Source organism: Necator americanus, chromosome II (assembly GCF_031761385.1).
Source record: "Necator americanus strain Aroian chromosome II, whole genome shotgun sequence".
Taxonomy (NCBI): domain Eukaryota; kingdom Metazoa; phylum Nematoda; class Chromadorea; order Rhabditida; family Ancylostomatidae; genus Necator; species Necator americanus.
Genome location: NC_087372.1, coordinates 30,538,102 through 30,550,785, shown reverse-complemented (window position 1 = coordinate 30,550,785; position 12,684 = coordinate 30,538,102). Strand labels below are relative to the sequence as shown.

The 12,684-nt window shown below is 42.4% G+C and overlaps 3 protein-coding genes across 4 annotated transcripts; 1 reads left to right on the top strand and 2 right to left on the bottom strand.

Annotated features, from left to right (window-relative positions):
- Nucleotides 1–114: 114 nt before the first annotated feature.
- On the bottom strand, nucleotides 115–768 carry RB195_019968 (uncharacterized protein; the record flags this gene model as incomplete). Its single annotated transcript, XM_064188065.1, has 1 exon — nucleotides 115–768. One exon carries the CDS (start codon nucleotides 766–768, stop codon nucleotides 115–117), a length of 654 nt encoding a protein of 217 aa, XP_064043946.1.
- A 1,907-nt stretch (nucleotides 769–2,675) lies between these two features.
- RB195_019967 (uncharacterized protein) lies at nucleotides 2,676–3,012 on the top strand (the record flags this gene model as incomplete). Its single annotated transcript, XM_064188064.1, has 2 exons — nucleotides 2,676–2,680; nucleotides 2,787–3,012. The coding sequence occupies 2 exons, from the start codon at nucleotides 2,676–2,678 to the stop codon at nucleotides 3,010–3,012; spliced, it is 231 nt and encodes a 76-aa protein (XP_064043945.1).
- Nucleotides 3,013–5,025: 2,013 nt separating this feature from the next.
- Nucleotides 5,026–12,584, bottom strand: RB195_019966 (uncharacterized protein; the record flags this gene model as incomplete). Of its 2 annotated transcripts, none has more annotated exons than XM_064188063.1 (7): nucleotides 5,026–5,250; nucleotides 7,912–7,989; nucleotides 8,045–8,110; nucleotides 8,169–8,234; nucleotides 8,286–8,402; nucleotides 12,352–12,396; nucleotides 12,456–12,584. In XM_064188063.1, the coding sequence occupies 7 exons, from the start codon at nucleotides 12,582–12,584 to the stop codon at nucleotides 5,026–5,028; spliced, it is 726 nt and encodes a 241-aa protein (XP_064043943.1). The 2 variants fall into 2 exon arrangements, with proteins under 2 accessions (XP_064043943.1, XP_064043944.1); XM_064188062.1 differs by lacking the exon at nucleotides 5,026–5,250 and adding an exon at nucleotides 7,082–7,150.
- Nucleotides 12,585–12,684: the final 100 nt, after the last annotated feature.

Sequence of the window (12,684 nt, the reverse complement as noted above, 5' to 3'; positions counted from 1 at the left end):
TATGCAGGAGCCGCTACAGTGCTGTTGGATTGCATCGCAGAACACACAGCGTATGATTCCTTGCTCGGAAGGTCGTACGTCCGCGCGGCTGTACCGGCGTTCCGGGCATGTTGGCTATCTTTCCAGCTCTTGTAGCATGAAACGGAGGTCCTCCCGCTCCTGTTGGGCGTTTCTTAATTTCGCTCTGAGTTGCTGACGCCGCTGCTCTCGTTCTCTGGCTGGATCCCTGACAGGCACTTCTGGATGTACACGACCTCCTGCTCCCGCGGGTTCCACTCTGTCCGTAGCCATTTGTGCTTGGGTTTGCTGCGCTTCCTGTTCTATCTGCCCTCTGACTACGTCCTCCTCGCTCGGTTCGCCTGGTTCGTCATTGTCTTTGGCTTCACCCTCGTCCTCGCCGACTTCATCCATCGTCTCTAGAACGCCCTCGTCGTTCATCTCCCTTTCCTCCCGTTCTTTTCTCTTTTTTGCTTCAAGGTGGGCGGGCTGGTTCTTGCCTAAGCGACGCTTGCCGTCTCTGCTGCTCGGTGGTTCGTCCTGCCGAGTTTGGATGTCGGTAGTCTGGATGGGGTGTTGCCTCGTGGTGGCTTGCGTCTGCGATCTTTTTTCCATAAGCTTCCTATCCATTTGCACCTCCCGGCTTGCTTGCGTTCTCGGCTCGACCTGCGTTGATTGATCGCATTGCTCGATTGGAAAGGTTTGGCATTCCGCGTCTTCGGCAAGAGTCTCTGTCTGAGATTCCGTGTGTGCAATGCAATTGCTTGGCATGGTCTCCCATTGCCCCTGTTCTGGATCGCTGTTCCGAGTGTTAAAAGCAGTTGTTGTTTCGCTGCGTCGATATGCTCGTGAAGGAGGCGATCACCATCAATGATGATCACCGATCACCATCAATGATGATTCTCTTCATATCATCGGCGCTACTGAGGGTCTGCATCACTGTCCTTAGGGCTGACACTATCTATTCTTCCAACGACTCCTGCTCGAGCTGATCGGCCATGCTGACCTCGTGAATGTAGTCCGCCACTCTGTCGCGGTTCCTGGGCCAGGGCCTGACATCTTTCCTCCTACGTCTACCATTAAATATGAACACTTGATATCTGACAGGTGTCAAGTTACTCACGAGTTAATGCTGTCTGCGAAGTTATAAAAAATCTTAGGCAGTAACTTGATTCAAGTCCGTACCTGCAGGTTCAGCCATCGAGAACGTAGTGGACCGATGCACCATAAAAAAGATTTGATGGAGTAAGTAGGATTTCTCCGGACTGTCTTCTTCTGCACGTTTTGACCAACACTGAGTAAAGCTTTCTGTGGCGTCACCTCAGACTTGGGTAATTAAGAGAAACGAAGCAAAAAATCATGATATAACATACGTAAAAAATAGTAAAGGTAAAAGTAAAGATACGAGCAACACAAAAAACAAAGAAACAACAGAGTAAATGAATGTTGAGAAAAAAAATGAAGGAATGGGCCCATCTATCGACTGTTACGGAGTGTGGTTCCTGGACAGAAAAGGAAATTAAAGGGCGTCGCGTCTTTTAAATCTTAAGGGGCGTCATAAGAAGTTCTATTTCGCGGTGGTTCCGCGATAGTAGGTAATTTTTGCTGCAGGAATTGATCAATGAGTGTAGCAACGTGAAGATTCTTTGATGAATTGAATCACTCGAAATAAAGTCGCTATTCTCGCGCAAGGCTTTCGTATTGTCACGAGGATGTAAATATACTGAGATTGTAATTTTCATTCCAGAGCATTATGAATGATCTTTCGATCCGAAACCGGCCAATCTTCTCATCTTCATCGAGATAACTTATTGATGGACCTCTTTTTCACTTTGAATCTACTCCAATAGCATTATTCTTCTTATTTTTACCAATTCACTTTAGAAAAAATTGGTTTGCGGAAGGAATATGACTTATTGCGCTATAACCTTCCACTGGATGAACTGTTGTATTATCAAAGCACCACTATCAGTGCAGCATCTAAGAAATGGTTGTAAACTCGCATAGTGGGGGTCGTATTAGCTAGACTAAACCTAAGTAATATTTTATAATTAATGTATTGCTGGTATATTTCGTCTAGATGGCTCTGGCAAATTTAATCGTTTTTGCAAATGCGAATGCGAAATTTCGGGATGATTTTACTTCCGCTATCTCTTTCCTCTTTTCTTAGTTGTCTAAATATTCTTCCGCTTGTTTTGCATACTTATTTTTTCACTTTCTGGGTCAGCTTCTTGCATATGCGTTATATGTTGTCGATTTTTTCCATAGTGTTCTACTAGCAGTTCTGTGACTTACAGAAATTCCGCAAACAAATACAAGTAACGATCTTTTCTGCTGAATGGCTGCAAGAGGATTGCAATCTCTTTTCATTAATTGGTCCTAAGAGCGAAGGAAACAAACAACTCAGGGCTGGGAAAAGTTCGCTCAGCTTTGGAACGCTTTCTTTGAATCTTGCAGTTCATTTCTTCTACAACTGTCACTTTAGCTACATCTTTAGATGTTCGCCTCTGTGCACTCTGTGACATCATTAGAGATAGATCTTAGTTTTTTACTGTTGTGACTTTGTCGTCAAACTACGTCGTTTAGAAGCGTGGTCTTCAGAAGTCTATGAAGCTGCGACCGGTGTCCAATATGTTTGCAGTTGCTCGTTCTCGTGCCAAGTACCGTCCTTGTGATCAATGTGGTGCATACTTATTTTGCTAATGTCCTGTTCTTCTTTTGCGTATCTCAAAGTATTATGATCCCCTATGTACAACATTTCAATCCACGAATCTGAAACCACCTTTTAGCCTTTTAACGTCTTCATCCGGTGAGGAGCAGGTGTTCGTCGTTCGCGAAGGGCAGCAAACCAGAGCCAGAGCAGGGTCGACAATCAGTCGGGAAGGTTTGCGCCGTCTCAGCCGCATGCTACCCGCTAATCACGAGCAACTCATCCATTTGCGCATCAAGGAGAGCTTGAATGAGGGTCCTTCATGTTCTCAAGGAAATTTTTTGGATGTGAGAACTCGCTTGTAGGTTTAGATCTGTCTGCTAAAACTGGAACGTATAGAAGATTCGAGATTTTTATCATATGTTTATCCTCATATCGTACACAAGATCTCATCTTTGATTATTTGTTCGATTCTATGATTTTCTTTAGATTTGGAGCAGAGCTTGTTTAGTTCATCAGTTGTCGCCTTGTAACCCTTTCAGCCATGATTCGGATCAGTGATCCATATCTAGTTTTTGGTTCATTCAACTACCATTTTGAAAATGAACGTTAATTTTCTAATACTAAGCATTAATTACTTACTCACCAAAGTTGTAGATGAACACTTAGACGGCAGCACCTTGATACAGTGCATTTTTATATTTGTTTTAATGTTAAATACTTATTGAAGCGGTGTATGGAATAAACTCAGTAGAATAGTATTCATGATTCGCTTTTTATTTTTATAGGGATTTATGGCTATGCCAGAATAACATTTTTGACATATTTTTTTTTACTATGGATAAATATCAGCATCAATCATTTTTTGATACATTGCTGTAGTATCGTGTTTCTAAGAGATCAGTTATGACCGATATCCACTACAGATTGAATGAAGGTTGATCACATCAAATTATAGCGCGTAGCTATGGCAACAACTTCGAGAATAGGAGTCGCTAAATAGAGTTTATCAACTTAACCAGAAAGATTACATACCTTGTGTGGAAAACTTATAGACGAGATAGGTAAAGCAACTCAAAAAAATGGATTAACAATTCAGTATTAACGGATGAAAGTGCGGGATATATTGCTACAGATCTCGCAGTCGTGCACAGAAAGGTGGACGTCACTTGGCGTGATTCACCATCCAGCATTTGCAAACCACGCTGGTGGAGGAATGAAGCACCCTATCACAGGAACTTCCCACCAACGCTGTACCCAGCACGAGAGCACCTTGCAGAGCATACCTTCCCGTCCTTTGCGATCACACCACGAATCTGGTGTGGTGCAGGTTTCAGATGGGTTATGCCTATACGGAGTCGTAGATTACGGTGAGTAGGGTGATTCCATCCTTTTCTTCCTAATTGCCGTGAAAAACGGCTCGGAAGATGCTGCGCGTGCACAAGGCTGGCGCGCTCCAATTGAACTGGTTGTAGAAAATAGCGCTCTGGAACGCTCGAAGCCTCATGAATCGAGATGACGTCAACGTAATTGTTGTCTTTGAAGAAAAGTGTCACTTCTGTTCGTCTCGTTGAGTGTATTTCTTCCAGTTACCTTTTGGTTTATATTGTAGCACTTCTTTCCGGGTGTTGTTCAAGTTATATTGAGTTATCCTACTTGACAGTGACATAGCATGCGAAAGTTACTTTCCTCATTATATTTTGCACACCATATGTATATCGCACATACTGCAGTTTTATAATAAACTTACAGATGGTCAAAGAAGCTATATATGTTGATGGATTAGGAGGGTGGTGCGAAAGCAACAACTGGTGTCCTTAGAGGTGGGTGAACAAGTGAGATCTTAGAAATCAGAGTGCGTCGTAGGTGATCTCGACTGTCGACCAGAAATACAGACTCACCTTGAGCATTCACGACAACACTTCACGTGATCATAGCCACCATCCATTGCTATTTTGAGTCTGATGCACTACGATGTATCCAGTACATTACTACCCTCAGTCGTGGGATTCCTGTTCAACCTCAGGACGTTACATTCAAGCATTTTTTTCCTGCAGTTACAAGGCGAGATAGTGTGAAAGTAACAGAAAGTAATGAACAAAATGCATCAATGAATAGATTGTTTTTTTTGCGAACTCACTCACCTATCTGGTTCTGGTGGTACTTAGTCATATTATTGTAGTTATATTTACATCCATCATACATTATATCATATACATCATATTCATTTATTTTCTAATTCAATTCTTTCTTGCAGCTTCATACGAAAAACATTTTTGTGCTCAAAACACATCAGTGATCAGAGACCGCTGTAGCGGAGTAAAAAACCTCATAATAAGAGAAATGAGTGCTTATCAATTACCAATGACTTTATGCCGTTAGTAACACTGTGGGCTATAGGATTGTCCCACATCCAATTCCTTAACACTATCCAGACACCACTTAAGGATACTACTACAAAATGCATTGATCTCATTCTCCTTGCGAGACCATCTTTCTCGCGAGACCATCTGCGAGACCAGACCAACGCGGCGGTTTACCAGTACCGCTGGTCGGTGAGACGAGTCAGTTTGTTTTCCTTTTAGAGTTCCTGCGTAGTGTACCTAGAACGATGTCGAGGCTTCGCAAGGAGAGAGGAGGAGTTTGATGGGATATGCTCAGCATCAAATACCTCAAACTTGGTCTTGACTTGTTTTCAGGTCTTTGATAAAGACGAAGTTGTCGAAATGTCAGGCCAATAATATAGTTTCACCCTAACAAGATAACATGAATGCAAAACCTTATAATTCGAAGTGACGCTCGTTGCGCTTGAAGACAAGAGAAGACAAGAAAAATCGGTAGTGTTAAAGACATCACCCCACGAATCTGAAGTGATACGGATTTCAGGTGAAGTATTCGTATAGGGGATCGTAGATTATGGAGAGGAAGGTGATTCCGTCCATGCCTTTCTAATTGCCGTAAAAAACGGCCGGGAAGGTACGGCTTTGAGCGTTCCGGCGCGTTTTCTTTCTTTTTTTTATTTTCTACGACGAGTTCGATTGGAGCGCGCCAGTCGTGTGCACGTGCCACATCTTCCGGACCGTTTTTTTACGGCAATTAGGAAGAAATGGGCGGAATCATCCCCCTCTCCATAATCTTACTATGTCGTACACGAATACTCCGTAACACCCCAGATTCGTGGTATGCTGCCTTTAAGCTATTAATATACAGTATTAGATTCCTTTCTTCAAGGTGATTAAAGTGACCCATGTGACAGTTTTGGCGGTTAAACATCAACAACATCACTAGCGACAGACAAAAAAAACAACTTGTTTATTAAGCGGACCCATCAATGAGTCAATGAGTTTGTCGTATTCAGTTTCGTGCTCCCTCGTGATAGATCACACGCAACGAAAAAGGGTTGAACGAACTCAGTTCTTTATTTACAACAACAAAAACATCTGTACGAAGCTTTTTGCATGAGAAGGGAGTTGAAGCTTGTGGCACCATTGCTGAACCGCTGTATTTGAGAGATAGATTGAGCGGGGGCGCTAATACTTAGGCATTATTTGCCTTCTAAATATTGATCGTACAAGATTCAGATTGAAAAGGTAGGAAATATGCAGCATTTCTGACAAATCCGCCGTTCGAAAGTAAAACAGCTCAATCGACCTAGCAAACCAAAGCGGAAGCTACCTCCTCAGTACTAGAACCGAGGTCTGTTACCTCTGGATTTGTAGGAAGTGTTCTGTGCTTTGTTTACCATTCTCGAAAATAATGTTCCAAACCCATCTATTAGTAGCAAGAACGCAAATATCGAAAAATTCTGCGAAATGTTGCCTTTAATCCGTACCTCTTCATCGTTCATGCAGACACCGATTACTGTCAAAATTTACTTTTAGATGTAAAATATTCTTCCAAAATTCAGGCGTAAAAATTGCCAAGAATTCAGTTGGAAAAGTACCGAAAATTGAAGAAAAATACTATCAGTAGAACGCTCTGTCAGAGTATTCGCTTGCCTCTTACCTTTTTCTGTTTATTTAATGCCACTCTAATTTGTTGATTTGTAGTTGATATTCGATTTGGTGTTTTTAGGATTATTTTTTGTATTGTAGGATTATTTTTCTTGATTTATCAAACCACTGATTTGTTGTTTTGTAGGATTATTTTTCTTGATTTATTGAATATTACAAATAGAATTCACATCCACATTTACTTCACATATACGACTATAGACAACTATGTCCACATTCATGGAAAAGTTTACGATTATGCACAAGAGCAACAACTGAATCGGCTAATGAAGGGTTTCGCGACTCAGTGCGGCTCTTCAGGTTTATTATGCTTGAAACCCTTAATTTGTTTTTGCTTCGCAACACACACCAATAAATAACTACTACAATAACAGCTGAAGATATCTGTGAATAGAACCGGCAAAAGAAGCAGAGATCTGGGCTAATGTCTTTGAAGAGCGTTCCCTCCCTTATGCATCTGATTTCCTACGAAGTTACAAGCCTCGTCAGCCTGGAATATACTCCAGTATGTACAGTAAGATAAAACGACATGAAGTACGGTGACGGTGTCCTGTTATTGTTATTAAAGGCAGCACACCACGAGTCTGACGTGGTGGACGAATCCGCAGGGGAAGCTGAGATGGGGTTGTGGGATCAGACGTGATTCCGCTCATATCTTCCTGATCGTCGTAAGAAACAGCGTAGGAATCATCTTGGTTATTACGAGGCGCGTTAGGACGCTCCTCATTTGCGCATGTTTCGGTCCCCTTACCAGCCCATTCACTGGTTTTACTTGAATAGGCTGGTGAGAAGACATTACTGATTTTCGACTGGTCGCGCTTGGATGAGGCGCGTGCAACAGGGTTGCAACTGAAGTCTTCTCATAAAACACCTTACGAAACCAAAATGATTCCCACGCCGTTTCTTACGACGATCAGGGAGATATGAGCGGAATCACGTCTGATCCCACAACCCCATATCAGCTTTTCCTGCGGATTCGTCCACCGGATTCGTCGGATTCGTGGTGTGCTGCCTTTAATAACAATAGCAGGACACCGTACTTCATGTCGTTTTATCTTTGATCACATCAAGATAAAACGACATGAAGTACGGTGTAGTTGCGTAAGCGGATGTGCTCGGAGCGGCGCGGTGGAAATAGCGCTTGGAACGGTGGTAGCGGGGGTCCTCATTCGATCCTGACCGCTGCGCTCCATCGCACCGCTTCGATGCATATATTTATATCGACTATACCAACTAAAGCAGTCTACCTACCTTCCGAGCAGCACAGTTCTTTCCCTCATCCCATTTTTTCTCAGCTGAAGCTAATGTGTCCTTCCCTGCTTGCTCAGCCTAGAAATATTCCAGACTTTTACGATTACGAACAGACTCCTACTTAACCATCTACCTGCTCGTAAGCAGAGTTTGCTTTGCCCTTCACAGCCTGTCCAGTTTCGTTTCCGGTTTTGACCACCTAAATGAAAACAATTAGTTAATCGTTGCTCGAACGTTTTGCTCGACCCACAACCCACTTTGTCGTAACCAGCCTCGACGGTATTCTTCACGCTGTGACCAGCATCGCTTCCAGCATGTGTGACCTGCAAACTCCCTTGTATAAGAACTCTATGACCAGATTTCTAGGTCATTACCTTATCAAATCCAGACCCTACTGCATCTTTAACCGTTTTTCCAGCGTCGACAATCTTTTCCTTAGCAGAATCGGCCACTTCTTGTGCCTTATTTCCTGCATTAGCGAAGAATCCAGCCTAAAACCGTTTTTATGTGCTGTTTTTTTTTCCAAGAATTTTTCTTTAAACTACTCCTTACGTTGTTCATTTTTGTAGTTTATGGCAGTAAGTAGCTGAAAATCTGAAAGAGTTCATTACTCTGAACAAAGTTAATTAATTAATTGGAAGTTAATTGGAGTTAGAATCAATTAAGAAGAGCATAGAAAAGAGAGAAATAGCTGCTCTAGCTCAGGAATGGGGATAGCCCGACTTTCGAAAATTGCAGTAACTAAGCCTTTTATAGTGGTGCATGAGGTGGGAGGGGATATGCACATGAACGATCTATGGTAAAAGCCGTAGTGATCTCTGTTTCACTTGTTATTCGGGTTCTACCCACATCGATTCTTCTATTTTTAGAAACATCAACAACAAAAACATCTTTCGATAGAATTGTCTAGATAAAAACCTGTGTAAATGCCGCCGTAAATTGTACTTTGCCCTGTTGTTCACATATTAAAGGCATCACACCACGAATCTGAGGTAGTATGGATTTCAGGTGGAGTATTCGCATACGGGATCGTAGATTATGGAGGAAGGGTGATTCCGTTCATTTCTTCCAAGTTGCCGTAAAAAAACCGCCCGGAAGATACGGCTTCAAGCGCTCCTACAACGAGTTCGATTGGAGCGCGCCAGCCTTGTGCACGCGCCGCATCTTGCGGGCCGTTTTTTACGGCAATTAGGTAGAAATGGACGGAATCGCTCCCCCCCCCCTCTCCATAATCTACTATGTCGTATACGAATACTCCACCTGAAATCTGTACCACCTCAGATTCGTGGGGTGATGTCTTTAAATCACATATTTTGAAAAATTCCATGATTCACAGCACGGGACCACTTCTTATTCGTTGGCTGAGCAGAATTTCAAGAACTAATAGCAACTGCTGTAACCCATTTACTGGTTATTTGTTCATTAATTACTCCATATATTGTTTTCACATTTAGATTGAACAAGAAAATGTGATTTCTCCATCTAGAAGTGGTAAACAGTCAAGGCGAATACATTTCCTACGTATAGAAAGGGTAGTATGTAATGTTTAATGGATTTTCTTTTCTAATTCGTCCTAGGGCAGCAGAAGGAACCGTAGCTTCTCGAAAAGATTCTATTCTTGTCCTTATCAAGAAAAATTTTTCTGAAGGACCTAAAAACTCGCTCATCAATCACAGATGCACCAAAGCGAGTGTACCCTAAAGTGCTCTAGGTCTCAAAATTTGTTAAAACCCTGTCATGCCGTAACCGTCCTGTTTTTTTTCGCAAAATTGCGCACTTCTTCACTTCTCGCTCTGTCCTTCCTCTGCTGAGTTCTTCCTTCTCTCGGGGAAGCCCCGTTCTTTGGTGCTCAGAGCGTTTAAGGATCAGAGACCACCTAACATCATAACCATAGCTACACATTATTTTCCGTTCCCTTGCTATCTCATGAAACAATGGAGTAGTGATCAACACTACGAGGTATTCAGTGGATTGTAAACACAGAGTCATTTTTTCATGTCGTTCCTCTCAGATATGGAGAAATGAAGAGTAACGTTTACTTAATGACAATAGCAGGGGCTGAAGTGACGCAGTTAGTCGAAGGTTTGTCCGCGACTGTACGATCGATGGTTCAAACTCCCCTAGACTAAAACTTTCAGCCTTCAATCAATTAATAAATTGGAGCCAGAATCACCAGAACCGAATCAAAGTAGATGATCACAAAAATGTAAGAAATAAAGCAGGCGGTAAACGTCTTCTTCCCTTATGTGCAGTTCAACAGTTGATGAAGTCCAGCGCATTGAATCCGTTCATCTGGACGAATTCGAAACTTGAAACTACAATTTTCCCCGTCTAATCAAACACTGCCGTCAAGTTCCTAAGACGAAGTGAGTATCACACGATGCTCTAAACTTGCAGTTCTTTCTTCTTGTCGAGAACAATTTAAGACCGTTGTAGATTTCTACGACCTGAAGTCCGCGAAGGAGTGAGCAGTTGGGATGGTGGCGGGATCGTCGCAAGCTTTACCTGGGCTGCAGCGATGAGTGATGATACCGAGGGTCCCGTCGATCCCAACCGCTCCACCGTGCCATTGCAAGCGCAGCCGCTCACGCAACCTTACCTACCTTCTGGTGATTGTGACCCGACTTTATCTTATATAGCAGCCTACATCTTTACCATGTGAGGAAACTGTAGCGAAAACGGTTCGGTTTCAAAGACTTTAGAAGCTCATTTCCAAGGATTGTCCTAATCTTTAACTCAAAGATATCCTGGTGCGGAATATCACCCAGATGCAGTTGCGCTCCGCAAGTCGAAATCATTCCGTGTAGAAGTATTTACATTGGCATATCATAAACAAACAAATAGTCTGTTACATTCTGTTTTCGGAAAGAAACATAACTTCCTATCGGATTCGGACGCATCCTACGCGAAGAATGCGATTAATTCCACTTCTCGCGGCTACTACCGAGATCTACAGCGGGAAAAAAAACGAATCAGTAAAGGTATACGGTAAGGGTGATTACTCAAAAAAGAACAAAAATAAAGAAAAAATGGAAAAATGGAAATGCCGAATAATAACCACACTACAACCACAGTAAAAATTCCGAATAGTCAACAACTAATGAATTCCTCTCAGGTATGAAAGGAGCGTCCCACGAAACTAACGTTGTTGAAATCTCTGTGTGAAAATATCTGTATAGTTCGGAGTAATGGTGGCCCCACTCAATTTCCCCTAACCGTCCCGAGAAACGGTGTGGGAACAGCACCTGTTCCCACGAGGTACATTACAACCTCCTTGCACACGCTCTGGTCTTCACAGCAGCTTTAATAGGCTGATAACGAGACCTCATCTTGTACCGTCCGCAGGTGGATGCGTCCCAACTTACCCCGTAGAGACGAGCGCCATTTCTCACGCTGTTTATTTTAGGACGGTTAGGCGAAATTGAGCTGGTCCACGCTCATATTTGTAGTTTACAACCCGACCTCAATATTTCCCCACAAATTTCCCAACTAGTTTCACAACTATCCCACTTTCGTGATATGTTGCCTTTGCACAACAGAGAATGCTGAGCATAGCAATCCTTAAAACTATAACTACAGTTTCTCTGCTCTAGGACCAAACATATCGTAAGACGTCATTCTAGAATCGTTATCATTATGTTAGAAGAGTTATCGAGAACTCGCTAATAATACCATCAAACTGGACAGTACACACTTGCCTAGAAAGCATTAAGTAAATTTACCAAAGAGAAAATTTTCACGGTAGATTGGTTGAAATGTATAAGCACCTCGCTAATCTCTGAGTGAAGTTTAGTCCTAAGCGTTGAGTTGTCGATCTCGTCAAATAAAACACGAACGCGACTGTAAACGATACTAGGTTGATCCACTTCACCTGGATAGGGGATCCCCACGGTTTGAGAGCTGCGCTTGACGTCAACGAATTGCCTTGTCAACTGCACTGAGTCCACTTAGCTTCAATCTCCAAAAATTTCCATGTTCCAAACTTAGATCTGTGGAAGACGTGGATTCTTGCCATTTCACCACACCTGAGACGATCAATAATGCTCAGGTATTGGAACCCCCTTTGTAAAACATTGGATCCTATATTTTGGTTTTTAAAAAATTGTTTCGTTTCCAGAGGAATGTAGCGAGATAAAACGTCCGTTATAAACATTTATTTCGATGATTTCTACTTGTCTCTGGTTTTTGTTTCATGGTAAAACTTGAAGAAAATTTTAGTGAAGCTTTCTTGTCGCCAACAACACATAAAAAAGGTTCAGTTACAATACACGCATAACGGAATCCAGAAAAGGAACGGATGTCCATGGGTTACTTCTCAGTTTCCATCACCGCCTTGGCGCAGTTTCCCCGACAACATGTTCTTAGCATCTTGAATCTGGAAAGACGCATTTAGACAGATCAGAGAAGCGTAAAAAGAGATTTCAATTTTCTACAAGATACCTTTTGGCCCGCAGCATCGAGAAATTCCCTTGATGCATGTTCAGCCTAGAACGTGAAACAGATTGCTTCTACCGTAGGCGTTAACTGACGTGAAAGCTCAATACCGTATCGCACGCGGAATGTGCGGAATCTTTAACAGTTTGTCCAGCGTTGCCCATCGTTTCCTTCACCGACTCAGCCACTTCCTTCGCTTTTTTCTCGTCGAACATGTATCCACCTTGCATTTTACTCATTTTCGTCGAAAAAATAGAGGCAGTTACGTAGGAAAACTGAAACGAAAGGAAATTGAAAAAGAAAAAATTTGATACTTATAAGTAGATTAGCGCAGTATTA